Below are 27,255 nucleotides of genomic sequence, written 5' to 3'. Positions count from 1 at the left end.
CATAGTGTGAAGACCAAGTTCATTTAACTTATGGACCTTTGATTGTTCTTGGACACTAGAAGCTAGTAGCCTCACGTTGTTGCCCTTCGTTTTAGTTGCATGTCGCTTCTTTAGTTTTACTGTTAATTGATTCTCCTCTCTCTGCATGTGTGTCTGTGATATCCTCTTGTTCAGGTATTAAATGTTTATTGCAGTGATATGATATTCATGGATTAGGCACATAAGAATTCGCTTGTAATTGCCTTGAAAAGACTAATAGATTCTTGCAATGACATTTGGTATCGCACTTGTCGGCCCATATCGTCGTCCATGCATTCTTCCAAGAGTAGCATTACATCCATGCCAGCGCCATCATCAAGACTATCCATTCTTCCTTGTTGCTGTTGTTGGTGTCCTTCTGCTCGTGGCCGTACTCGCTGTTAATTTTGAATAACAAAAGTGCATCAGTATTTTATTACGACTGCAGTGAAGAAAAGGTGAGCGACTGTTAATACATACTCTGCCATGATCATCTAGCGATTCCTCATACTCTCCAACAAGTGTTGTCCATATCTCTTGCACTGGATGCATGTATCGTATATGACAAACAATGTTTTCCTCACTATCTGATATTGATATTGGTGACTCTGTGCTTCTTTCGCTTGTTGTATTTGTTGTGTTGCTTGACATTGAACCAGATGGTAGCGTATTCTTAATGGTTGTAGTATATGATGCTGATGGTTGGGTTTGCGCCATTGTAAAGAATTGGGTAATAGAGTGATTCTTGGTTTCTGGTGCTTTTCGTTTTCTTTTGGTTATTGACGATGCGTTGTTCTTTTTTGTTGAAGGTATAGTAGGAGTGGTACTAGTATTGGTACTAGTATTGGTAATTTTGAATGGATTGCGTTCCTGTTGTTGTTGTTGTTGTCGTTGTAATAAGGAAAGCACAGCAGGCTGCTGTGCTTTGGGTAACGCAACTTTGGTATCGTGACCAGCACTACCAGTGTCAGTTTTGCGTACTGTGAATGCGAGTTTGCCTTTTGCCTTGTTCGACATTTTATGTGTATGTCTGTTCAAGGGGACTATAGCATAGAAAAATGAAAGGGTGCACCTGGAAATAAATTTTGCTTTAAAAAAACGCGCTTATCCGCTCGCTAGCTCGCGCAACCGCGTTATGTCTTTTTGAAATACAACGATTAAACTTTCTCTAAATAGGAAGTCTTATTTGACAAAAAACCTGATGGAGACGGGTGTTCCTGAATGCGCGTTCAGGAACAAGGAAGGATGGTGCTCTCTGTTGTGAATATTGGTGGGCCTATCCAGTAGAAAAGATGTCCTGAACTACAGCTTAATATTTTTTTAGATCATCGGGGAACAATGTCCTTTGATCGAAGCTTACTATTTAGATACAGTACTCTTTAGCAACCATATTTGATGCTATAATGATTAAGAGAGTAGGTCTGACGTTTATTCGTATGTTCGAAACTTAGAATCGCCTTATCCCTCTCCTACTGCTGGGTGCCAGTGATGATACTGGATCGCATGCTTGCTTCTCTAGCCAAGATAAATGCCAAGATAAAGAATCAATTAATAAGACACGAAGACAAGCAAACAAGTCCTCCAATGCATTAATAAAAAATCCATCCAACTTCTCATAGTAGTGGCTACTATCACAGCTGCAATCTAGTTACGAATCCGGGTATGTACTACAGCTACTGTTTCGTTGCTGTGTACATTCCCTTTTTTCAAACAGTAAACCAGCCAGTCAATCTATTTGCTTAACTCTGGTGGAATTGCTGCCTCAGCTATTATCAAGTGGCGCACAACTTGTTAGAATAAGCAACAAAACTAGGAAGCGTGTAAGCCTTTTTTTGACAGGTGGCAGGTATGGTGATACACAAACGGCTAGTACGCAAGTCAATATTTGCGCCTCCGACCGGAAACGCTCACTCGAGTGCCAGCCACTTTCGACGGACATATTACCTGCCTGCTGGAACTCCCCACCCCCACCTCCTTCCCTTCATCACACTAAAACTTCATCCAAAATGTAAGGATCGCCCTGTCTTTCTACTAACTATTTGAACCGGACGGGGACTCTTTGATGCTTATGCTATAATCCGTTAGGGCTTCCGCTGCTTTGAAAACGATCAATCCAAACTCGGATGTCGCTCGACGCGGTCAAGCGCTCCAGCTCAACATTACTGCTGCGATCGGTCTTCAAGATGTTTTGCGATCCAACTTGGGTCCTCGAGGAACCATCAAAATGTAAGCCTTACGAGCTCAGTAATGAACAACGGGAAAAAGATTGAGTACCTGTTTTTCTGTCACATTGTGAGATGAAAAAAAAGCACTTGGGATGGAAAAAAAATAATGACGCGCGTTTCGTATTCTCCTTAATCTGTCACTTTTTTTGACGTTTTTTCAACATGTCTCACCATTTCTTTTTTTCTTTCTCTCTTGACTTTCTGCTGTAATAATATAGGCTGGTCGATGGTGCTGGTGCCATTAAGCTCACAAAGGACGGAAAGGTCCTGCTGAATGAAATGGTATGCTTTGTTACGTTTTATACAGGCACGAGCTTTGTTATTTATGTCTCGTTCCTCAGTGAATTAATTCTTTCTCTCGGACAAACTATAGCAAATCCAACATCCTACCGCTGCTATGATTGCCAAGGCTGCTACAGCACAAGATGAAATCACAGGCGACGGTACTACGTCGATTGTCTTGCTGGTTGGTGAGCTTTTGAAGCAGGCGGAGCGCTACGTGTCGGAGGGTCTCCATCCACGTGTCATCACCGAAGGTTATGATATCGCCAAAAAGGAAGCTTTAAAGGTAAAGCGTCTGTACGGGGAAAGGTGTTGAAAGAGATAAACATCCAGAAACATGGGTGCCTGTGCATGTAAAAAGGAAAAATATTAAGCGCCAATGCGTCTTTCTAGTTCTTGGAAGAATTCAAGACGCCAAAGGTTGAATCCGACCGTGAGTTGCTCGTTTCTGTCGCCCGTACCTCGCTTCGCACCAAAGTCCACCGCCAATTGGCCGATACATTGACTGAAGCTGTTGTCGATTCTGTACTTGCCATTCAAAAGGAAGGCGAACCTATTGATTTGCATATGGTGGAAATCATGAAGATGCAACACCGTTCTGAAACCGAATCGCGACTTGTCCGTGGTCTCGTCATGGATCACGGTGCTCGCCATCCCGATATGCCCAAGAAGGTCACTGATGCTTTCATCCTTACTTTGAACGTCAGCTTGGAATATGAAAAGAGGTTAGTTATTATAGGCTTGAAATTGAAACGAAGCCGTGAATCATAAGTAACAGGAGCAGCACCAGCAACAGAAGCTAAATTTTTGGAAAATGTGGGGGAATTTAACATAGTGAAATCAACTCGGGCTTCTTCTACTCGAACCCTGAACAACGTGAAAAGCTTGTTGAGAGCGAACGAAAGCACGTCGATGACAAGATCCGCAAGATTGTCGAATTCAAAAACACTATCTGCACGGGTGAAAACGCCGAAAAGGGCTTTGTCATTATCAACCAAAAGGGTATCGACCCTCTTTCCCTGGATATCCTTGCCAAGCACAACATCTTTGCCCTCCGTCGTGCCAAGCGACGCAACATGGAGCGTCTTCAACTGGCATGCGGCGGTGTTGCTCAGAACTCGGTCGAAGATCTTTCGCCTGATGTGCTCGGCTATGCGGGATTGGTGTATGAGCACGTATTAGGCGAGGAGAAATATACCTTTGTGGAGGATGTCAAGGACCCCTACAGTGTCACGATTCTTATCAAGGGCCCCAACCCGCACACGATTGCACAAACCAACGACGCAGTACGTGATGGTCTTCGTGCCGTCAAGAACGCTGTGGAAGATAAGTCAGTGGTTGCCGGTGGTGGTGCTTTCGAGGTGGCATGCGCACAGCATCTTGTAGAGTTCAAAAAGACCGTCAAGGGCCGTGCTAAAATGGGCGTGCAGGCCTTTGCAGATGCTCTGCTTATCATTCCCAAGGTGCTCGCTCAGAACGCCGGTTTCGATGCCCAGGATGTTATTGTGGCCCTCCAAGAAGAACATCAAGACGGCCATGCCGTCGGTGTAGACTTGAAGACTGGTGATACCATGGACCCCAAGATTGATGGTGTTTGGGATAACTATAGAGTGCATCGTCATATGCTTCACTCGTGGTAAGGAGCTAGTTCCTCTTCCTTTGATACACTCCTCGATACTAGGTATACACATGAGGCTGATCATAAAACGTTGCTATTTACTTTTTCTAGCTCTGTGATTGCTAGCAATCTGCTATTGGTAGACGAAATGATGCGTGCAGGACGGACGTCTTTGAAGGGCCCTGACGCTATGGCTTAGATGTGATAATAATAAATAAAAAGAGAAATTGGGGTAGCAAGATTTTTATACGATTAACAAACAGACATTCATACGAACAGAAGAAGAACAAAAATATATAGGCATCATTTTCAAAAAAAAATATAGTTGAATGCAAACTCTTATAATTAAAGGGAAAAAAGGGTTATCCAAATTGTGTACATGAGATGTTGTAATTACAGCCTTCTATCCACTGCTCGAAGCTTTTCCCGCACGGCCAAAATGCTTTGCTTTATCCATTGATCCTGCTCTCGTAACTCTTGTTCTTCTCGTCGAAGACGGGCAACTTCTTCACGCAACTCTTGCTCGCGAGACAATAACTTGGCTCTCATTGAGGATTCTCCACTGGGGCTTGCAGGTGGTGCACCGCTGCCGTATTGATGATACATTCCTTTGCTATTATCGTTCATCATTCGACCAGGCGCGCCCATGGTTGCCGAAGTAGGAGACGGCATATTCTTGCGGTGGTAGTATGGGCTGTTGCCCGCCATTCTTGGATCGGCCATCATCTTTGCTAGTGTGTATTAAGTATATTGTATGTGTATGCAAGTAGTAGTAAGTGGTGAGCCAGTTAGAGCAACAAAGAAAAGGCTATTATTGAGGAAAAAGGAAAGAAGCAGGAAAAAAGAACTGTGCGGATGTCTTTTTTTCCCTCGTCGTTTTCTCTCTTTTAAATGAAAAAAAAAGGATGGAGGGTGGTAGACATTTATATTTGTAAATCATGCGTGAGGGAGAGCACTTTACGAGGAGGGCTCCTTGGAGCTCCTCGCAATATGAAATAAGGAGTGGGAGTATCAAAAGAGTGTTCACTCATAAACTAATACTGTTTGCTGCTCTTTACATCATGAATCTCCGTTCCGTCATTTGTAATCTGGTGTCAAAATGTGTTTACAACACAATAACAAATATACGAACTACATAGGAGAACGCAATAGAGAGGCAGTATGCCAATTATGGGACCTCATGTTTGAATATGGGTGCTCGTTGTGCTTTAGTCCAGGCTGTTGGTATCCTAAATCAGTAATGATCCGTGGACTATACTATCATTTTACATATTATACTACACACGCCCCTCATCTTTTTTTACCCTTCTCCTGTAAGACACATGCATGCCATTCTCTATTACTCGTTCCACTGGCACGCCCCACATCATCGACGTCTATCTATAGCTTACTTTGCGCTGTGAAAAGAAACTCGTAGACACCCCGAGGGCGTGGTTGCGCATAGCCATACAGTAAATACTAGTACTACTAACACGCAGTACTATGTACAAGAATATAAAAGGACGATCGGGAGATCGGCAACACATTCCTTTCTACTTGTCATCATATAATTGACATGTCCTATTACTGCTCTTTGATGCACCTGGAGTTTCCCTATCATTGTCAACAGTTACAGATTCAGGCCCATACTTTTCTTATTAAATTAATCACGCTAGTACGCAGTGCCTACTAGCTAAAACGCAAAATGATGCACATTTTATCATCCTACACACATACATACACCATGATACAAGTGCTCCCTTAAAAAATGGAAGTACAGGTTGTTCCCTTAGTTTGTTCTTGGTCATCGACGCTCCTAACCCAAGCTCTCTCTCCTGAAGAAGAAAAGCCAAAAAAAGCATTCTGTTTTTATTTCCTTCGTTGACTTTTGCTAGCTGGACAGAACCGATCCGAATATAGTATGACCCATAACAGATTTACACGTATATGATCGGGTGTAAACGTCTCGCTTGACGCTTTGCTATGTGTATGTGGACGGACTGGTGTCTTCTCACTACTAATGATGGTGCTTGACAACATTCTGTTGCTATGTGGTTTTAGTCTCGAATATATTTCACAATAGCTACGATCACAGCTGTTTCTAGAAAGTGGCAAGACAGAAGCAGCATTCGCAGCTAGAGATAGACAAAAGCTCGCATGGTTTTCGCAGCATACTGTACACAAGTCGATGCCAAGGGGGAACCCAAACGCGTGCGTTGTAGAAACCATGACATAAAAAAATGAAAATAACATAGAACATTCTCGCATAGTGAAGCATTAGAGATTAGCCTGATACAACAGATGGAGCACTTACTCGAGAAAACTTGGTCGACAAGTGAAAAGAGGGTCTAATAATCGGGGCGTCATGTAATCTACATTTTTAGCAGCAAAACGAGCCATCAATTTTCTGTGTTACATGTAGTCGGAACAAAGAAGTGGTGTACAATACAGTGCAAGCGCGTGTCCAGGCTTTTTCTCTTCTTTTCCTTCCTAATAACTTTGGGTTTTCCAACCATCATGTCAGAATTCCATTCCCTTGCCAATCTCATCAAACGACTTGAGGTAGCCACCACTCGTTTGGAGGACTTGGCCCAATCAGCATCTTCTGCATCCGCCGTTGCTGCTTCCTCCTCATCAGCTCCTCCAGCTCCCTCAGCGCAAGCAGCAGCCGGTGAAAAGTCAATTCCTGCGTCTGTACAAAAGCACGACGAAGCCATAGGTCCTCTGCTTAACAAGTTTCTCGAAGCCTCCAAGGCCCTTGGTGACCCTGTTGCAGCTCAGGTATGTACACAGTGTGCAGTTTCCAGAGTCATTCAAGTGATGGCTCCTTCTTCCCTCCCACATGAACAGCTTTCTTTGTTTCTTACCGTGACACCTCATTCACTAGGCTGCGCTCGTGGCTGAAGCCATAGAAGCCGAGAAAACTATAATTCACATTGCCTCGCTGGCAAAGAAACCCGATATGTCGTCGAGCGTGTTCATGAAACTCATCGAGCCAATCCAGAAAGCTCTTTCGGGTGTCGTCGAAATTAAGGAAAAGAACCGGGGTGCTGCTCTTTTTAATCATTTGAGTGTTGTCGCCGAAGGTGTTCCTGCACTAGGATGGTTCACTTGTGTAAGTTGTGTATATCTATGGTGGCAGGTGAAGAGAAAGAGAAAATTGTAGAGAGCGTGTATGAACAAGAAAGATCAAGTTCAAATGTGAGATATTAACTCTCGTCTTCTTTTCTTTCTTTTCTTCTAGGAACCAACCCCAGTCCCCTTTATTCGTGATATGAAGGATGCTGCCCAGTTTTATGCAAACCGTGTTGTAAAGGAATGGAAGGACAAGTAAGTAAGAGGATCTATATTGCAGTTATGCACATGATTCGACCTCATGCATCATGGCTGGCATTTGACGTTGTTACTATAGGGACAAATCTCACCTTGATTGGTCTCGATCGTTTATCGAAATGATGGATGCACTCAGCGTTTATGTCAAGGAGAACTTCCCCACTGGCCTGACATGGAATGCTCAGGGCGAATCGGCAGAAGCATTCATTGGAAAGGCACCAGGCAGTAGCGCACCAGCCAGCTCTGGTAGTGCTGCACCTGCACCCGCAGCAGCAGCTCCCCCACCTCCTCCTCCAGCAGGCGGTGCTCCACCGCCACCTCCCCCACCACCACCACCCATGACCTTTGACAACGAACCCGCTGACGACGCAAAGACCGGTGCAGCAGCCGTGTTTGCTGAAATCAATAAGGGCGAAAGCGTCACAGCTGGTCTGCGCAAGGTCGATAAGAGCCAAATGACCCACAAAAACCCTGCCTTGCGTGCAGGTAACACCGTAACTAGCCCCAAGAAACAAGCTCCACCGACGCCATCCAAACCAAACAAATACGTTCTCAAGAAACCTGCCAAGACCACGCTTGAGGCGAACAAATGGGTCATTGAATACCACGAGAACAACAACGAAATTGTTATTGAGGAAACGGCCATCAACCAAGCCGTGTATATCTTTGGATGCAAGAACTCGACTATCCGTATCAAGGGCAAGGTGAATGCCATCACCATGGGTAAGAAGTGGTTTTACACATGTTGTGGCAAGAGGTTGCAGGATAAACTAAGCGGATATTATGTCGATAGACTCGTGTGTCAAGTGCGGTATCGCATTAGACTCTACCGTATCCACGGTCGATTTGGTTAACTGCCGCTCCTTTGGTCTTCAAATCTTCCATGTTACCCCCACGATTGCTGTCGACAAGTGTGATAGCGGCTCAATTTATTTGTCGAAGGAGTGTCTGAATGTGGAAATCTTGTCTGCCAAGTCCACTTCTGTTAATGTATTAGTGCCAGAGGAGGTTGAGGGTGACGAGACCGACTTCAAGGAAGTTCCTATTCCTGAGCAGTTGAAGACTACCATCGGCCCTGATGGCAAGCTAGTCACCGTTTGTGTTGAGCATGCAGGTTAAACTAATAAAGTCATTCCTCAAGTAAACTGTGTATAATCCTGTAAATATCCTTATCGCTTCGTCGATTGTATACTAGAGGCGCTAATTAGAAAATCTTTCTTCCTACCCTTGCTAAAAAGGATGCTGCTTCCAATAACCACAGCAGTGAATAGCGATACATCCAAATTATTGCATTCATTGGAGCGAGTTTATCACTTTCCTGCAAAAATTAGAATCGCTGACCTTTTAAAGTTCTACTTTTGTTCCAGAAAGGGTAATTCGCCCAGTTCAACCGCGACGTGAAGCTTGGTTGTATCTTGTTATACCATATACCCACCGACCAACTCTAATAAGAACAGCAGCAACATTCCCTTCCTATTGTAAGACTGTCGGTTTTACAGCATGCCCAATATACAGCAACGAGCTTCAGTATCACCCGACCTAGAACGTCATGTTCTTCGCATCCTCAAGGTGAAAAGTCCCCTCGACTCGCCCGATCTTGACCCAACCGAGTACATCAATCGCTTATTTCCTAATGGCAAGCCTTGCTCCTTCCTTTTTTTAATGATGCTCCCGATTCCCGGATACTTATTGTCGAATTAAGTACTGGTCTAACGTGCATTCACAATAACAACAGAACAAAGTCTTTCATCGGTGGACACAGTAATAAACAAACTTCAAGCCAAAGCGGATGAGTTGAGCGTGGAAGCGGAACGCTTGACAGGATCTCAGTCGGAATCGAATGGAGGAGCTCAGGAACTAGATAACGCAAAACAAGCTATACAGGTACCTTTTGGAAACCACACAGTATATAAGCCATTAAAGGAAAAGCGCAAGAGAGAAAGGGGCCTTACATGTATCGGTTTTGTTGCCGTGCCAAATAGGAACTGTTTCAAAAGATTCAAGATATCAAGCTTAAAGCAGCTCAGTCTGAATCCATGGTGCAGGAAATCACGCAGGACGTCAAATCTCTGGATTATGCAAAACGCCATTTGACGCACTCGGTCACTGTTTTGAAACGTCTTCAAATGTTGGGTATGGATAGGGTTGAGCGGTTGGAGGATTAAGAGCTACAATGATTCTAACGTATGTCCTGTCCATCGAAAAGTGACGGCCGTGGATCAATTGGAAACCATGTCTCGCAACAAGCAGTTTAAAGAAAGCGCACAATTGCTCGAGGTAATATTATGGAGGATAGTTATACAAGAAATACTTTGAGAATTCTGTGGTGCTGATTGTTCGATCTCTTGGTCTTCACAAGGCTGTCATCCAATTGATGCAACACTTCAAGTCATATAAAGGCGTACAGCAGATAGCGGAGCTATCTGATCGCATTACCCAGCTACAAAAAGACCTTGACAGCTGTGTGCTACGCGAGTTTGAGAATGGGTAAGAGTAATATTCTTTACAGGATGATATATGGAAGAAACAGGAGACCTTGTGTATATTAACTTAGCCTTGTTCATGCACATTTTTTCTCGGCTCATGGCTGGCAACAGATTCCAAAAAGACGGGACTTTGACTGGGCAAACATGGCTGTTGCACGACGCATGTCTTGTTGCTACTGCTCTTGGAGATAAGACCAAGTGAGTTTATTCACCAATTTTGCATCCTTTATACGCATTTTTTATTGACTTGTTTAGGGAGAAAATCATCAAGCGGTATGTCGATTTGCAGCTTTCGGATTATCGACAGATATTTAAAAGTGCTGAAGAGGTGTCTCAGTTGGATAACATTTCACGACGTTATGCATGGCTTAAGCGTCTTTTGAAAACGCTTGATGAGAAGCATGCCGACATTTTCCCTCCTCAATGGTGCGTCACTGCTCGAGTATGCGAACAATTTTGTAATTATACAAGGTAACGAAAGTTCTAGATTTGTTTTTTGTATTGAGGAATTGTAACTGGTGCTGAAGATTCGTAAGCAAAAGAGCTGTGCAGCTGATTTGAGATATATGCATATAGATCAGACATGGAACAGGTCTTGGCTGCTTCACCACAGCCAGATGTCAAAGAACTGTTGCACGCGTTGCAACTCACCATTGAGTTTGAAGCACAGCTGACAAAGCGATATGAGAAATTGGTACAGTTGTTTCCCGAATACTGGTTCTTTTGTTAGAATGACACGGTGCATACTAAAAAAAAGTGAATGATTAGATCAGGATCGGAGGTGACAGACAATTTAATTTCACGAAATCCATATCATCCAGCTTCCAGCCCTACCTGTGGGTATACATTGATGCCGAAGACCGGTATGTATCTCTAATATTGCTATCATCGTACTTGAGAAACGTTATAGTTCGACTTGTTACTTACTTTCATGTAACAATACATAGAACCCTAACAAATATGATCAACTCGTATTTTGCTTCGGATATGAATGCGGACGACGATGGCAGTATGGTGGTACTTCCATCAAGCACGGATCTATTCTACTTTTACAGAGAAACGCTGGTGCAGTGCGCCAAATTTTCTACTGGAAAGCCATTTTATGATTTGTGTCAGCTATTCACCAAACATTTACATGCCTATTGTAACGTTGTGCTGCTCGGTGGTGTTTCTAAGTAAGTTTCCTATAAACGAGTCCTTTACGTTGCTTTTTCAACGGTGTCTAACCTTTACCCCAATAGGAACGAGAAAAGTGATTTATCGACAGAAAATCTACGGTTCATAACGCTGGCCTTAAACACTGCAGATTACTGCTGCATGACAACCTCACAGGTATATTTCTAGTTTATGGAAAGAGAACGGTCCAGAAATCGTCAAATGTATTCTTTGGATTAACATACTCATATATTAAACTAAAAGTTAGAAGAGAAGCTGAAAGAAAAGGTCGATGAGGAGTTCAGAGAAAAAGTTAGTCTGGAAAGCGTCAAAGAAGCATTTATGAGGTAAAGAGGTTCTTGAGTTGGACTGAATATGTTTTGTCTGCGGTATATAACTAACCGATATTGTTTTGATCAAACAAGTGCCGTGTCAATGTGTATCGACGCAGCCGTAAGGAGCATTGGATACTGCTGCGAACCATATCTACAGCAAATGATACGATTACCTTGGAGTGTTTTGGACACTGTTGGTGATCAATCCGAATATGTCAGTCAGTTGCAAGACGTTGTAAAACGCTATGCCACAGTTGTTGGTCGAACTGTTGCGAATAAGCGATATTTTCGAACATTTAGTGATCGCTTTGTTGAGTATGTGCTTTTTTACTTATAATGAATGTGACGCTCATGTTACTAACAGTTCTTTTCAACTAGATCCTTCTTATCAAGTTATTTATTAAGCATTTTCAGGTGCAAGCACATTTCCGAAATCGGTGCAGAACAGGTACAGTTTTTGCTTCTATTAAAGGTACCAGTTGTTAGGCACCAACAGTGAACGTCGGCTAACTTATTTTTTTTATGTTTAGATGCTGCTGGATACCCACGCCTTAAAAACACTTCTGTTAGATATACCCTTGATGGGAGCCGAAGGAGCGGTTACTGTTCCTACTTTGTAAGTAGTCACCAATATAATTTCTCATGATGGAAGTGTAAATGAATACTTACATATGCTTCAATGTAGATATGGAAAATTCGTAAGCAAAGGCATATCAAAAGCGGAGACCATATTAAAGACAGTAATGACACCCACGGACCCTATTGAAGGCTACGTCGAAAACTACTTATTCCTTATCGGCGACAGCAGCATGACCAACTTTTCACGTGTGCTTGAACTCAAGGTAACTATCACGTTAATAAAAAAAAATTAAGGATAACCTAATCTGATGGAAAACAAACACAGGGTGTAAAGAAACCAGATCAAGGACCATTACTGGATGCATTCCAACGTCGCATAACACAGCAGCCCAGCAGCGAACTTGCAGAGAATTCAAACATATTGCCAGCAGCTGAGATATCCGGAGCTGCACCTCCAGCATCAAATCTGCCGAGCGCCATCACCACATCCTTATCCACCATTGCCACATCTGCTTCAAACTTTAACCCCAACGCCCTTCCTCCCTTTGCCCGCAATATCCAAGGATCACCGACCATGTCGTCTGCATCACCTACAACGGACGGAACACCACTTAGTGCCGGTGGTGGTAACAGAGCCACTGGCCGACTCAATGAGAACTTTAGAAAGTTGGTCATGACAGGCATGGCTTTCAGAAAAGATTTGCAGGAGCGCCGGGAACAGCAAAATCGACGTACTTGATGAATAAAATTTAGAATTTACCAAATATCTCTTACTGAGTCTGTTCATACATAATTATGTTTGCTTTCTTGCACGATAAAGGAACTTAACGTAATCATGGTTTCATACCACAAAATTGTTTTCAGCACTTTTTTTTTTGTTTATCCACTTGCAGACACGTTTGTTGCTATGATATGATATTCTCTTTTTTCCCCTTTTTTTAAGGCTTCAGCAGGTTCCTAGATGCTCGACTTCTTTCTCTATGAGTGCTGCTAATCAAGCATTTAGTATCTCACCAAGGCTATTACGCCCAACTGTTCCTGTATATAGCTTACAGCTATGATAGTTCGTATTGGTCATTACTGATCCAGATCAACGCAGAAGCGAAATAAAGCAATTTCTAATAATGAGTTCTTTATTTCCACCTTTTCCTGCTAAATACAGCGATGATAGGGCAACACATGTACGGAGAAGTGGCCATATTTGATACCGCAGCCCTCTATATGCTGATTTACTAACTTTTTTTTCTTTGGTGAAAAAAGGAATTAGTACGACGTAAAATTACAAGAGGGGGAGGGTGTTGAGTCGCAGTTGCACTACTCAAGCTGTTAAAGGAGGTGTGATGTTGATTCAAAAATGATGATGTGGTGAAAATTTTTAGCCAACGGGAACATATAGAATTAAGAAACTAATCCACAAGGCTTATAGAGTGACATATGTACTTTAAAAGTTGTGGTTTAGATTCTTTTTAAAAGTACATAATTCTCGAGGAGCAGATAGCATCCGAAGTTGGGGGATTTTGGGAACTTTAAGCTGGAAAGGCCATTTAAAATCGGCTGCACCATATCATATGCTTGCTTTTATCTTCTACATTCGCAGTATAAACCATTCAATTTACTCCCTTTTTTACCTTTGCAAGATCGCTGGCGTTACTACTATATCTAACTACATCAATGTCTGCATCCGGCAAGCCATTACCCCAGAAGACACCCAGAAATGTGGTGACGTCCGTGTCAAAGTTTTTGAGAACGAATTAGGCTACTCACTAGAGCGTCGAAGTCTCGAGTATGTATAAACATTAAATAGAGTTACTTACTCTTTGTTTGCATCTTATTACCTAAATTTATCATGCAATATAGTGAGTGTGCTCTTGTACATTATCAAAGAGAAGGCGTCGAAATAGTAATTCGCTCCATGCCCATTGTTGACTTCTCCCAGTTTTCTAGGTCAATTTCTTTCCTATATAGTACTAAAGAATGGTAATGATATTATGATTCCTGGCTTGATATGTAATAGATTTGTGAATATAAGTTTAGGTACAAAACTGCCCTGCTAGATATGCCTGTCGCTTGTGTGCAACGGCACCGTATGAAATAACCGTTGCTCTCTATCTTATGTGCTCTAGATTGTCTCAAATCCCAAAATTGACGTTGAAAGGAAAGATATATATTATCACAATTTCAGCTATTTTGTAAATACACTACTAGAGCCTGGATGCCAAGCTATATTTGATGCCTGATATTGTAAGGTGGCCATGCGAATCATAAATGCTGCAGTTGATAGCGACATGGATGCCACAGACGAAGAACCCAATTCAAAAGACAGATTGATATGTACTGATAAGCTTGAGTTTGCTTGTGGCGAATATCACTGACCATATATGCTACTACTACAGACTCTAAAAAAACGTAAAGCCATTAAATAGATTCTTGACTAATGTGAGTGCACCATTCTTAAGTATTTTAGCATTTCCACACTTTTGTACTCATCCAAACGAAGAAGACAGTCACCACAATATGATTGCTTTGCAGGCTGCTGTGCTTGCGATTACAGATGAGTGGTGCGTTTGGCTGAGGATGCATTTTCAAGAAAATTCCAAGATACTATGTTTTAATTCATACAGCTGTGCATCCGATATGCTTGTGCTTACCTAGTAACGTGTGACATTCTGACATCTTCTACTATTGAAATTCAAAGTTTACAGCATGGGCATTTTATATTAAATGTTGTATCTTCGCTAGAAATACTATATCTTAACCATTCAATCAAGATATTCGATCCAACAGGACGTGCTCTATCTGCTGAGCATATAACACAGTCTTTTCATTTATAGAACATAGCAATCGTTCCAAAAGTAACTGCGTTGTCCGTTCTCCTCTACCCCTAACTATCTCGATCTGCTCAAGTGTCGCAAGCGGGATTTTCTAATGGGCATCGGCGTTAAGCAGCGGGCTTTACGCTGAGCCGAAACCCCCTCTTTCTCGTTCTTTTTCTTTCAACGTGTATACCATGCGAATTGTAGTCACCACTGAAACCGACGATCTTTATAATCTGGAAATCGACAGCCAAATGGCTATTGAGGATTTAAAAGCCTTACTCGAAACTGAAGTAAGGAAAAACACTGTTTCTATTGTCATTCCTCGTGTATATATAGCAAAGAGAAAGTGGAAGAAACTGACAGAAAGTTTACTCGATTCGCTTATCCCTCCACCGTTGTTTGTCCTCTTTCTTTTTGAAGTCGGGTCTAGAACCACGACAACAAGAACTCATCCACAATGGTCGAAACTTGGACCAAGCGAAAAAGTTACTAGAAGAATACGGTGTTGCTCAAGATGATCTAATCTTGCTGCGACGCAAGACAACAAGAGGATTTGCAGAAGCAGAAGCAGGAGAAGGAGCAGGAGCAGGAGAAGCAATGTCAAGGTATGCATATATAGTACTACCTATACGCGTAAATGCGCAGTCTTTCACTACTTTTTTTGCCGGTCCATTTATTTGAACGATTTATACTACTCTTCTTTAACGAAAATGTAGCAATCCCAATTTTGACTTAATGAGGCAACATGTTTTACGTGACCCTCGTTTATTGCAACAACTTGCCAATGTAAGGAATGAAAAGCCCGTGAGAAGAGAGAAGGAAGGAAGGGGCGGTATTGTTCTTATTATAGTAGTTATGTCTTGACTCAAAATGTCATTCTTCCCTATTCTCGATTTTCTTTTTATTTTCTTAAAAAAATTAGACAAATCCAGAGTTGGCACGCGCTGCCCTGAATGATCCGGCTCGGTTTTCATCCATGGTTCAGCATATAGAACAGAACCGGAGACATGCTGAGCAGCAGCGTATGGATATGGTAAATTTGTCACTATTAGTGACAAAAAGTAAGAGACGTTAAGTTCATACACGATTATAACTTTGTGATTTTTTTTACTGATAGGTCGCCGCCAACAGCGACCCATTCGATATAGAGGCGCAAAAACGCATCGAGGATGCAATTCGGCAAGAGAACATTGCGGCAAACCTGGAGGCTGCAATGGAATACAATCCTGAGTCGTTTGCCCGAGTAAGCTCTTTAAACGATGATGATGATGAAGCAGAGTGGTGTTGTTCTGATGATAAGTTCTTAAAAAAAGGTCACACGGTTGTATATCAATGTTGAAATCAATGGGCACAAATTGGTGGCGTTGGTGGACTCTGGTGCACAAAGTACCGTCAGTAAGTAACTCTGGTATTCACGCAGAGCAACTAATCAGTGTTACTGCACACAATTTAAAATGCCAACAATGCTAAATCTAATCATTGGGGAAACTTTTAAAGTCAGTCCCGAGACGGCCGAAGCATGTGGGATGATGCGGTTGGTGGATACTCGATTCAATGGTATTGCAAAGGGCGTAGGTACGGCCAACATTCTCGGACGGATTCACAGTGCGCAAATGAAGCTTTCAAAGGACTTCTTTATTGCCTGTTCATTTATTGTGGTGGAAGGAAAAGGGTCGGAACTGCTGTTTGGTCTTGACATGTTGAGAAGACATAGGGTAAGCAAATGGCAAATTAGCGTACATTTGGATGACGATAGCCTACTTTTAGAGCGAAGATTGTAGAACTAACATATCGATGAATGTCGGTGATGGTAATTATGATGACAGGCATGCATTGATCTTCGGAAAAATGCACTGACATTTGACGATTGTGATATACCATTTCTGAATGAGCACGAGCTGCCGGAAAAGCAACGCATGATTGAGGTAGAAATGACGCCCCGGTTTATATTGAAAGTCAGCGAAAAAACTGATTACACGAAACGTGTCTTTGATTAATTTATATTAGATCCATGGCAGCGCCGACGATGAAATGCCGACGGAGGCGCGTGTTGCGGGCAACCAGGCGAACGCAAATGCAGCTGGCAGTAGCAGTAGTTCAGGGACGCCTTCTGAACCTGCAGCAGCAGCAGCATCATCATCATCTCAACAGCAGCAGCAGCAGCAACAGCAGCAGCAGCAGCAACAGCAGCATCAGCAACAGCAACAACAGCCATTGAAACAAGGTACATACTTGAATGGCTCTTATTATAGTTAATTGTTTACTATCCATGTCAACACACCACACAGAACCGAGAATAATTAATATTTTATTTGCAGAATCCAAATACCCAGAAGAGCACATTAAACTTCTCACGAACCTTGGTGTCAATCGCCAGGTAAAGAGCCAGGAAGTGCAACGAAAAGAAAATAAGGAAGAGTGTGGACACCTAATATTCATGTTTTTAGGAGGCGATCCATGCGTTGGACATGGCGTCAGGAAACCCAGACTTGGCTGCCAGCCTGCTATTCCAAAACTAAAACTAGCCCAACTTGTTCGGCATTTTGTTTCCCTTTATTTCTTCGCTTTCTCCCCCCCCCTTGTTTCTTTGCTCGCTCTCTCTCTCTCTCTCTCTCTCTCGCCCTTTCACTTCACTCATCTTGCTCGCTTCAACTCTCAAAAAGATTAAGAAAAATTAAAGAACACGTCCTTGTCAAAAACGATGGTTAGCCCAAAATGTGAAACAGCTTTACTGGTTGTACCTTACTCTGGTCTTATGCTAAATACGAAAAAACACACACACACCTCTTTTTCCTTTGTGAACAGAACACTGCTCGACATACGGCTGATCCAGAACTGTTTTACACAAAGCATGAGCGAATAGGTAAAGAAGACAACGCCTAAATAAGGCTGGTATAAGCTACAGTATATACACAACTTTCAGGAACGGGCCCCCACCTCCAACCTTCACCCAGAAAATCTATAACGTCAAAATTGTAAACTCACTCTTTTTTCGCGAATCCTAACCTCTATAGGCAAAGGATCGTTCGGTGAGGTGTTTAAAGGGTAAGGAGATTGAAGGCAAAACAAGGGGACGCGCATCACACAGATACACACACATATAGTTGCCAGCTTATAATATAACGAACGGTGTCTCTCTTTTTAGCATTGACAAACGAACGCAGAAACCTGTTGCGATTAAGATAATTGACCTCGAGAGCGCCGAAGATGAAATAGACGACATTCAACAAGAGATTGCTATTCTTTCTCAACTGGACTCGCAATATGTGACAAAGTAAACTTTTTTTTCTTTCTTCTTTTTGGTCTGCAGTTATTATATAGCCGCCAAAAATAAGGAGGACGAGGGAGGAAGGGGGAGATGTGCATACAACTATCTTTTCGCTTTTACTCACACACAGACGCATACACACACGTCTTATTATTATACAGGTACCATGGATCATATCTTAAAGATAGTGCTCTATGGATTGTGATGGAATTTTGCTCGGGTGGATCATGCAGTGATCTTGTAAGTAAATACTACTGCGACAAAATCAAAAAGAGTACAGAGAGGTCAAAAACAGTATACCATATTTGTACAATGAAATTATTGACGCATATGCTCCAATGATATCGCTACGTCTAGCTTAAAGTGAACCCAATGCAAGAACAATACATTGCCATCATCATACGCGAACTGCTCCGTGGTCTCGAGTATTTGCACACAGAAGGCAAACTCCATCGCGGTACGTATTTCTACTTGGAACCTTCTACTAGTCATCAAACTAACACTATAGCCGATTTTTCCTCGTTCTGATAGATATCAAAGGTAAACACCACTTAGAGATTATGGGATGCAGTAATGGGATGACTATAAACAAAAAATTTTATTATTTATGCAATATTAGCTGCAAACATCTTGCTCGGATCCAATGGTGAAGGTAAGCCCAAAAGCAGATTGGATCTTTCTCTTGTTAGTCCACTAATGCAACTATCTTATTATAAAAACTAGTCAAGCTTGCCGATTTCGGTGTCTCTGGTCAGGTAAGTCCTTTCAAAAGAGAAATGCGCGGCTGTCCATCCGATTTCTGGGGCGGATCGGTCAAAAGAATAAGCTCAATAACCCATACATTTCCATGTGTATAGCTCACAGCAACATTAACGAAAAAGAACACGTTTGTTGGTACACCTGTAAGTCAAATATATACCATTTTTCTCCAACAAGAGTTCTTTGAGCATATGCGGAGGGAGAATTCGAAAATATAACATGCAATAACCGCTTTTTTTTATGTGTTTACTATTTTCGCGGGGGTTGGGGGATGGTTAGTTCTGGATGGCACCCGAAGTTATTAAGCAATCCGGTTACGATTACAAAGCAGATATCTGGTCGCTGGGCATTACCGCAATGGAATTGGCTAAAGGCGAGCCACCTCATGCCGAAAAACATCCGATGCGGGTCCTGTTTCTTATACCCAAAGATCCTCCTCCTGCTCTGGAAGGCAACTATAGCAAAGCATTCCGAGATTTTGTACATGTGTGTCTCCAAATGGATCCTAGACAGGTAGAGAAGAGCACGACCACGATTGTTTTTTTTATACTAGATGAAAAAAAAAGAACGAGAAAAAAAGAGAATTTTCCTAATTTGAAATCTATATTAACCAAACAGAGACCATCGGCCAAAGAGCTATTGAAGCATAAATTTATCAAGAGTGCGAAAAAGATTTCGTACTTGACCGAGCTTATTGACCAGCATGAACAATGGGCTGCCACACACGATGACAGGAGCAGTAACCATTCAGAAGATGATTCTACGTACAGTATTCAATACAAGGGGGGAGAAGGATCCGTTGGTTGGTTGTACAAAGAAGGCATGGTATTGAATTATTTTATTTTTCTGGCGTAATTGTTATTTAGCATTGACATGCCTGATGATGATGGCTGGGATTTCGGTACTGTCCGACAATCACTTCCGCCCGCACCTAAACCCACGATCCCCTCAGCCGCACCAAGTCGATATTCCTTGGGTTCTTATGCTGGAAGCACGACTTCACTTGCAAGCACTAATACCACCACTGCTGCCACCGCTAATAATCACATCAACAATAACCACAACAACAATCATACGCGTCCTCTTCCTGAGTCACCCTCGAATCAGCAATTGAAGCCGCTTAGCAACAGTAACCATAACCTCAAAAATAGCAGCAACAGATCGCTTGGATTACCTCGCAACTCAGCAGATTCTAGGGTAAAAAAAGAGCGATTGCTTATCTCAACTAACAGAAACAACAACTGATGTGGATGATTATATTTCTTAGAGCTTGTCATCTAGCAGCAGTCTGTATAGCGAATTGGATGAGACCACGAGTCAAAATACGGTCCGAGCCATTGATTCCAAATATGTCCAACAACAACGTAACGATTACCACAACAACTATACCCATTCCTCTCAACTGCCCAGCAACTCTCCTTCTTCAAGAAGTATCAATACAATAAAGAGCGAATCGATTCTTCGAGATGCTATTAACCCGGCACTGATTAAGGTATATGTCGATATTAATCATAATCAGGGAAAAAGGAAAAAAGGGAAGTGGGGGATATATTTGAATTTTTCCTTTGGAGAGGAGGGGTAGGGGAGGAGGAGGAGGAAACTACTATGTAGGATGGAGAAAAGCAAAGAAAAAGGCAAAATAAAAATGAAACAGAATTATGGTTTGTGGCTGATTAACATAATTCTTCTTCTTTTGTTATAGCTGCAAGCCGGATCACGAAGCCACAAGTCGCAAGCAGCTTTAGAGACATTGCGACGAGCGTTCCATGGAGCTGAACGCGAATGTCCAGGGACGACACAAGTACTTTTCGAGGAAATGTACCGTTGTTTGAAAAACAACGGATAAAGTTTCTTTATGTTCACTAATCACATTGTGTGAAAAAAAATTTATTGTGTTAAAGTTCGAAATTGATAATTTACCAACCCAATGGTGATGATGTAGCCTCCCCCAGTTATTTGCTTGCTTTCGCCCCATTTTATTAGTATTATTGCTATACAAAAAAACCTCTCTGTCTGTCTCTCGCTCCCGCAATCCAACATTACATATTACACCACATTCCACGCTTCCAAAATAACATACAGCAACAAACATCTTTTATTTTTAAAAGTACAAACCATATTAGAGAAAAATTTATTGTTGCATATCATACATGAGATCCAATAATCCACTTGCTGACCATGCTTGCGTAAAGCAAGAGTCCCAACATGTTTCGCCGTCCTTGTTTGTCAATTCCGGTAGACCTGCCCAAACACTTGAGCTAACATGATCCCGGTGGGCTCTCAGAATACGCGCAATTTCAGGCGGGGTCAAGGTACCCATCTTGTATGCTGCGCGCAAGTAATATCCAGTGAGCCATACCCATTCGGGCCCTTGATGATAATTGCGGCCTTTGGACGTATCGAAATCGTCCGAGTCTTCACCGTTGTTGTAGTAAGGGCGATAGCGCATGTCTCCAGGATCTAGCGTACGCATACCCAATGGACCTAGTAAGAGCTTGTTCATCAGGTTGAGACATTCGGCTGCGTGGGTCCGGTCAAAGAGTTCAGGTGCAACCACCATGGCAACGCATAGGTTTGGACGGAACTGGTATTCTGTGTATGGCTCAGTGGCCTTGTAGACGTCTTTGTAAATGCCCCGGCGGTGAATGATGTTTGGATCCACATCATGGTCCTTGTCTTGACTAGGATCTAGCATAAGGGGTTTGTGGTTGATATGTTGTTGGTATACCTTAATTAACAAACATGCATAAGAAGCGGTGTCACTTACCACTAGGGATGTAATAGGCGCGCTCAAAGCTCTTTTGCAGCAACTCGTTCCACTCGTTATAAGTGATCGTTTTGTTGTCCACTATCAAGAGATGACAAAATGTTAGAATGGGGAGAAAAGCACCAACCTAGAATATACTATAAGTACCTTTGACGCAATCCCAATTGAACTGATTACGATTGAGCTGTAGAATCCAACGCAGCGCGCTCTTCAACAACCCTGTGATCTCAACAGGAGCACCATCGCGTGGTGTGCCGGGATAACCCTTGTTGCCAGCCTTTTCGCTCTCGCCCATCTTATCCATCCACGTGCCACAATTCCAAATATTACCACCCACGAGAACACCTGTCGACCAATCGACGGTAATATCAATATTAAACCCTTGGTCCTTCATTTGCGAATCAATCTGCGGCCCAGCATTATGTTCGCGGAAATGAATGCCCTGTGCGTGCTGCTGCATAATCTCCTGGACCAGTTCAGCCATGCTACACTCCCAGGTATAACCTTGATCTACAGGCACGTAAGTATAATCTTGCGGGAACCGACGCAGCACGCGCTCTTCAAGGATGGATGGACCGTCGGGAGCCATGTAATAATAGTCTTGAACAGACTGCATAAAGAACCACACAGCATCACGCGCATTGTACCGTGGCGACCGACCTGCGTCCAACAAGTTGGGCAAAACGCCATGACGTAGCGTTGCTGCAAAGGAAAGAATGTGTTGCTTGGCAGCTTCAAATTGATCCGTCACCAACAAAAGTCCGCGAAGCGAAAGAAACACGTCGCGGCCCCATGTGCGCATGTATCCATGAGAAAAGTGCGGTAATCCAGCAGCGAGACAAGCTGTCGTTGTGCGTGGATATAAGCTCGTTGAAGGCACGGCACCGTACATTTGGACTGTACAGAGACCCAGTTGGTGCATGAATGGATCAACGCTGTTGTAAACAAGAGACGACATTTTGGATAATGCATGGTCTCTCACACGCTGGTAGATGGCATGGACAGCCATAGCAAAGTATTTGGGCACCAAGAAATCCGGCAGTTTTTCTCGCACTGTTGAAAACCGTGACGCGAACCAATCGACCAAGTTTTTGCAGTGAGGATAAGCTTTTAATCGATCCTGGACATAGTCCATAGCCCAGGGTCCCTGGCGCAAATTGTCACAAAACGGATGACCGAGATCATTGTCGCGAATAATCGGTCGCAAGATGGACATGAATCCTTCTAGGCCGGCATAAGGTAGCTTTCCCCAGTTGGGGATGTCATAGACGCCACTACCCCCTGTTGCATCCAATTCTTCTCCTTCACAACGATACAAGATTACGTTACAATCAAGCAATTCCAACGGCTCAATCACTGAGTCAGGCACGTTTGTGACAAGCTTTTTGATTTCTTCGAGATGATCGCCGATCGACGTTTTAAAGATATAGATGGATCCAGGAACAAACACGTCGTGGGGCAAGTCGATCGTGACATAGCCATCATCTTGCTGTATACAGTTTGGCGCAGGTAAATCTGTCACAGTCGCTGGGAATCCCATCAAGTACTTTGTGTCGTGCTCGACCGAATCGTCAACAGTCAACGATGCGCCAAAGACATAGCTTAGCTTGGTCATGTGTAATCGGATAGGCTTGATCCCGCCATCTGATTTTGGGAATGCGGTGTGTGCAATAAGTAGGTATCCTTCGTGCGTCTCTGGATGTTGTCGATGCACTAGGATGTAGTCGCCTTCATGATGCACGTGGACTTGGGTAAATCCTTCCAGCGACATGCTGAGATGCAGCTTTTGGAGCTGCGCCTTGACATTGACAATGCCCACCGGATGGTCCAAGTAGGGCGAGTACAGACGCTTTTCTGAAACCACGTCGAGTAAGCGCGGGTAAATCTCATCGTAGCCTTTGACGCTGCCTGTGGCACAATCCGAAAATGCAACGATTGCTGCATTAGGCAATGTATCCTGTTATCATGGTAATGCACCGTTTTTTTTTTTGGGGGGGGGGAGAAGGAAAGTTATTATTGTTGTTGTCTTCATCTCTTTGTGTGTGTGTGTGTGTGTGCGTGAGACAACAAACATATACGCGCGGACGCACGCACGCATACATGAATAACGCATAACACACGTACGCACGCATCCCGAAAAACAAAATATATACGGATGTACGTTACTTTTGCAGTTCGCTTTTGATAAGGTGTCTGATTATCATGCGTGCAGTCCATAAACAAGGCTCGTGGCGGACTTGCATGTTCAATGGGGATCATCAACACCTTTTCTTCTTGCTCCATCGTCTTGTTGTTCCTATAACGGGTGATGACCTGCCAATTGAGGTCTTGATCCATGCTACCCACAGGCTTGCCACCGTGGCGATGCACCATACGCGACAATTCATGCGGATCCCAAGCCTGCATGGCTTCTCTCAATAATGCATGAATGCCTAGCCGTGAAACGAAATGAAGATCCATATCGGGTGAGCCCGTAAACAATTCAGCGAGAACATAGAGGTCGGGTCGTACGCGACGAGCAGCGTTCAACAAGTATTCGGCCACATGTAACGGAGTCGAATGGCAATTATCGATTCGAACGCCATCGAACAACGAAGCAACCTGTTCCGTGTAGGTCCGCATATGGTTCCATAACCATGGGTTGTCCTCGGGTGACTGTCCATAACGCAGTTTCACACAGTCGCCCCAACAAATCACTTGGCGGCGCAGATAGGCCGATGACTCAGGACCTGCAAAATCCTGCATGGGGTCTGCGTTCCAAATCCATCCATTGTTGGCCAGTGCTGTTGCATTGTCGAGTCTGGTAAAGTAGCTTTCTACAAGAGGGGCGCTGTGCGAAAGATAGGGAGCGTGTGTGATGTGTAAGTATGTGAGTCGCTCGTTCTTACGTTAACATTACAATTATTATTGTTACATATATGTATAATAGAAAGGGGGCGTTGCTTTTGCTGCTGCTTTCGCTGCCAATTCAAAACAAGACCAGAATTACTAACCTAGCACTCACGTCACCCAAACGCGGACCATTTTCATCCAAACGCGTATACATGATGCGTGAGCGGATATTCTCCAATGCAATCGCAACGTCATTGTCATACTCCTGGTACTGAACGAGGTTGTACTGGCTCAACAATTTTCTAAAAACGGATATCGTCACGCGGTCAGACGCATCCTCAGCATCAGCAACGATCTCTGCAAGGGCGGCAGAACCAGAAGCAGCGGCAGCCTGCACGAATGAAACGGCACGAGACAAGTCAAGTGCTTTGGAACCTCGGATACTGGGTCGTTGCTGCTGCTGCTGCTTCTGCTGCTGTTGACCGCCCTCTTGGATGATGGCATGTTTGGCAAACAAGTCTGCTAGAACATCAATGGGTTTGTCGGCGATGTCCGATAAGTCCTGAGGACGCTCATACGGTGGTATCGGGTCTATGCCTTTTATGGCCTCGTCTGTGTACTGGGACGGATCAACTGTCTTGTATTCCCATAGCTTTAAGCGCGGGAAAATGGACTCTTTGATATGCGTGATGACTGCATCCACATCTTGCACGGTCCTTATGCTCCTGGGTAGACCGTGCTTTTCCATGTCTTGGGACAATTCTAAAAGCGCCGTGTCTAATTCATACGCAGGCACAAGATGCGGCGAGTTTTCGAGATTATATCCTGCAACAACAATAATATTTATGATCACACGCGGGTTAGTTTAGAGCGTCAGGCGACTCGATGCAGCAATCCTTGTTCACCATCATGTAGGCTTATATATACGTGTAACTATATGACGCGCTGTCAACCCCCTTACCTGCATCTGGGTGATCGTTCAAGAAGGGCGAGTCATGGCTGGTGTGGTTCCAGACAACGTCGGACAAGCACATGATCCCTTGTTTAGTCTGGATGTCAGTCAGCACAGACCGCACGAGCTGGACGCGCTCCTCGGGCGATGGTGGTTGTACTGGAGTGGTAGTATTAGAAGAACCGTTGGAGAACAAGTCGTCGGCAAACAAAAGCTGGTCATGGATACTATAGGGCGAGTCAGACGAGCCGCGCTGTTGCATGGGAGCAAAGTGAATCATGTTGTAACCGGAGCGTTTGATCAGATCGATATGGGGTTGCCATTGCGAGAGCGGGCCCATCCATTTCGGGATAATGGATTGGATCATGACGGCATCAAGCGGGAGATGGTTGTACAAACGTGGCTCGACCACGAAATAGCCCGATTGGCCACTCGTTGTCTTCTTGCTCGTCTTTTGTTGACACCCTTCTTCTTCTTCTTGCTGCTGCTGCTGCTGCTGCTGCTGAAAACTGACGTGATAAGCATACGCACCCGGCATGTTGAGTTCAATGTCGCAATAATGGTGCTGTGCATCGAATCTGGATTGAAAAATAAAAAAGGTCCTGATTAGGCTACCCCACCCTGAGTTCCAAAAAAGACCAACACATCTGTTGTGATTCTTGTATCAAAAAAGAGGTTCCGTACTGTACTGCATGTGAAAGCAAAGACCTATCGGAGAGAGAGCAGAAGATGGGATGATGAGAAAATAAACGATTGATATCGCCCCGATTATCAAGGAAAGAACGCGGTAGTTGAGCTTACCCTTGATAAATGTTGAGTACAGGATCATTGTTTGCCGCAATGGAGCCCGTCTTTAGGATGAAACGGAGATGACAGCTCTGGTGTCGATACAGCGGGATTCGAACGTACTACAGTACGGTTTCAGAAGGGGAGCATGAAAAACAAAAAAAAGAGTGAGATGTCATTCATCTAGGAGCACTCCACCCAATAGTTTCTGGAGAGAATGTTCGCATGCAGAAGGACAAGCGGGCACAACTGGGGGAATAAAGGGGTGTCTCTCTTTTGGCGATGGATTAAAAAAAAAAGAGATAGGCTCTTTGCGCATATTGGGGGGGGAGGCGTGAGTGTAGGTCAAGGGCAGCTATCACTCACTGCCAGCAGCACAACATATGCCCAGCAGCAGAGAAGAAGACAAAGGCATAAAGGGAGTCTGTCTGCCAGGCAAGAAAGATAGCGGCATGTAATAGGCATAATACATTGGCCAGAGTGTGTGATGGTTTGGGATGGAATGCGCGAGGGTGTGTGTGGGTGGGATGTGCTATACTATTTTTTCTGTTGACTTACGGTCTTGGCATTATCAGGCGAGCCGTCATCCGCCAAAGGGAGGGCGTAGAGTAGGGGTAGTGTCGTTTTGGCCAGAATCTTTTTCGCGGCGGTGATGTCCTTTGTCATTGAGTGGGCTCTGTGGTTCAACTGTGTGTGTGTGTGTGTGTGTGTGTGTATGCACGGCGAGTGTGTACGCGGAAGCGCAAAAAAAAAAAGAGAGAGAGAAAAAGAAAGAGAAAGAGCGAGAAATGGTTGGAAGCATCTTCTTTTGTTGTTGTTGTCGTCGTCGTCGTTGCACTTTTCACACGCAAGTGCTTCTCTTGTATTACCCATTTCAATCACCATGGGGATTCAGCATGGTTTCCTAGCAACCAGCTACGTATCGCTGCTCTTTTTAGGGCAAGTAAGCCCCACTGTGATTTGTATTTTATATCATTGCATTACCCACCCTCACCCCCAATAAATAAAGCACAGCTCTGGGCGATCTCTCTTTGTGCTGGCCTCCCCCACCCCACCCCACCCCCA

At 43.7% G+C, this 27,255-nt stretch overlaps 10 protein-coding genes across 10 annotated transcripts; 6 read left to right on the top strand and 4 right to left on the bottom strand.

Annotated features, from left to right (window-relative positions):
- Positions 1–212: 212 nt before the first annotated feature.
- On the bottom strand, positions 213–1,035 carry BDB00DRAFT_873657 (uncharacterized protein; the record flags this gene model as incomplete). The annotated part of the gene is made up of 2 exons (XM_053127120.1): positions 213–416; positions 499–1,035. 2 exons carry the CDS (start codon positions 1,033–1,035, stop codon positions 213–215), a joined length of 741 nt encoding a protein of 246 aa, XP_052978474.1.
- A 932-nt stretch (positions 1,036–1,967) lies between these two features.
- BDB00DRAFT_829667 (T-complex protein 1 zeta subunit) lies at positions 1,968–4,503 on the top strand. Its single transcript, XM_053123969.1, has 7 exons — positions 1,968–2,026; positions 2,104–2,244; positions 2,462–2,525; positions 2,617–2,811; positions 2,919–3,250; positions 3,361–4,161; positions 4,255–4,503. Coding segments are annotated over exons 1-7 (1,623 nt in total). The 5' UTR covers positions 1,968–2,024; the 3' UTR covers positions 4,343–4,503.
- A 33-nt stretch (positions 4,504–4,536) lies between these two features.
- BDB00DRAFT_788982 (uncharacterized protein) lies at positions 4,537–4,869 on the bottom strand (the record flags this gene model as incomplete). Its single annotated transcript, XM_053120843.1, has 1 exon — positions 4,537–4,869. One exon carries the CDS (start codon positions 4,867–4,869, stop codon positions 4,537–4,539), a length of 333 nt encoding a protein of 110 aa, XP_052978472.1.
- Positions 4,870–5,901: 1,032 nt separating this feature from the next.
- On the bottom strand, positions 5,902–6,601 carry BDB00DRAFT_829664 (uncharacterized protein). Its single transcript, XM_053123968.1, has one exon. It carries the CDS (start codon positions 6,388–6,390, stop codon positions 5,992–5,994), a length of 399 nt encoding a protein of 132 aa, XP_052978471.1. The 5' UTR covers positions 6,391–6,601; the 3' UTR covers positions 5,902–5,991.
- Positions 6,600–8,757, top strand: BDB00DRAFT_829662 (adenylate cyclase associated N terminal-domain-containing protein). The gene is made up of 5 exons (XM_053123967.1): positions 6,600–6,903; positions 7,010–7,237; positions 7,367–7,452; positions 7,535–8,178; positions 8,249–8,757. Exons 1-5 carry the CDS (start codon positions 6,640–6,642, stop codon positions 8,572–8,574), a joined length of 1,548 nt encoding a protein of 515 aa, XP_052978470.1. The 5' UTR covers positions 6,600–6,639; the 3' UTR covers positions 8,575–8,757.
- Positions 8,758–8,798: 41 nt separating this feature from the next.
- On the top strand, positions 8,799–12,788 carry BDB00DRAFT_958653 (vacuolar protein sorting 53). The gene is made up of 17 exons (XM_053129683.1): positions 8,799–9,091; positions 9,191–9,339; positions 9,438–9,588; positions 9,662–9,732; positions 9,815–9,942; positions 10,053–10,139; positions 10,197–10,412; positions 10,518–10,635; positions 10,710–10,804; positions 10,889–11,116; positions 11,183–11,273; positions 11,361–11,443; positions 11,522–11,746; positions 11,810–11,879; positions 11,962–12,047; positions 12,117–12,273; positions 12,336–12,788. Exons 1-17 carry the CDS (start codon positions 8,956–8,958, stop codon positions 12,747–12,749), a joined length of 2,505 nt encoding a protein of 834 aa, XP_052978469.1. The 5' UTR covers positions 8,799–8,955; the 3' UTR covers positions 12,750–12,788.
- A 2,192-nt stretch (positions 12,789–14,980) lies between these two features.
- On the top strand, positions 14,981–15,681 carry BDB00DRAFT_829660 (uncharacterized protein). The gene is made up of 2 exons (XM_053123966.1): positions 14,981–15,116; positions 15,247–15,681. The coding sequence occupies exons 1-2, from the start codon at positions 15,018–15,020 to the stop codon at positions 15,505–15,507; spliced, it is 360 nt and encodes a 119-aa protein (XP_052978468.1). The 5' UTR covers positions 14,981–15,017; the 3' UTR covers positions 15,508–15,681.
- Positions 15,682–16,255: 574 nt separating this feature from the next.
- On the top strand, positions 16,256–17,436 carry BDB00DRAFT_456789 (uncharacterized protein). The gene is made up of 6 exons (XM_053117453.1): positions 16,256–16,401; positions 16,535–16,541; positions 16,653–16,751; positions 16,834–17,050; positions 17,145–17,203; positions 17,274–17,436. The coding sequence occupies exons 1-6, from the start codon at positions 16,346–16,348 to the stop codon at positions 17,343–17,345; spliced, it is 510 nt and encodes a 169-aa protein (XP_052978467.1). The 5' UTR covers positions 16,256–16,345; the 3' UTR covers positions 17,346–17,436.
- Positions 17,339–20,965, top strand: BDB00DRAFT_829649 (kinase-like domain-containing protein). The gene is made up of 15 exons (XM_053123965.1): positions 17,339–17,530; positions 17,632–17,689; positions 17,841–17,871; positions 17,972–18,100; positions 18,256–18,334; positions 18,452–18,551; positions 18,583–18,591; positions 18,714–18,746; positions 18,818–18,849; positions 18,952–18,996; positions 19,133–19,366; positions 19,472–19,617; positions 19,720–20,050; positions 20,121–20,345; positions 20,556–20,965. Exons 1-15 carry the CDS (start codon positions 17,528–17,530, stop codon positions 20,697–20,699), a joined length of 1,599 nt encoding a protein of 532 aa, XP_052978466.1. The 5' UTR covers positions 17,339–17,527; the 3' UTR covers positions 20,700–20,965.
- On the bottom strand, positions 20,966–26,942 carry BDB00DRAFT_829644 (glycogen debranching enzyme). Its single transcript, XM_053123964.1, has 9 exons — positions 26,749–26,942; positions 26,206–26,312; positions 26,089–26,112; positions 25,414–25,982; positions 24,614–25,277; positions 23,787–24,450; positions 21,768–23,577; positions 21,621–21,701; positions 20,966–21,541 (listed from the first exon to the last, which is right to left on the bottom strand). Exons 1-9 carry the CDS (start codon positions 26,854–26,856, stop codon positions 20,985–20,987), a joined length of 4,584 nt encoding a protein of 1,527 aa, XP_052978465.1. The 5' UTR covers positions 26,857–26,942; the 3' UTR covers positions 20,966–20,984.
- Between the last annotated feature and the right edge of the window lie 313 nt (positions 26,943–27,255).

The sequence above is a fragment of the Zychaea mexicana genome, assembly GCF_025766255.1.
Source record: "Zychaea mexicana strain RSA 1403 chromosome Unknown BDB00scaffold_50, whole genome shotgun sequence".
NCBI lineage: Eukaryota > Fungi > Mucoromycota > Mucoromycetes > Mucorales > Lichtheimiaceae > Zychaea > Zychaea mexicana.
The sequence above is the reverse complement of the archived record's forward strand: the minus strand, read 5'-3'. Positions and strand labels throughout refer to the sequence as shown.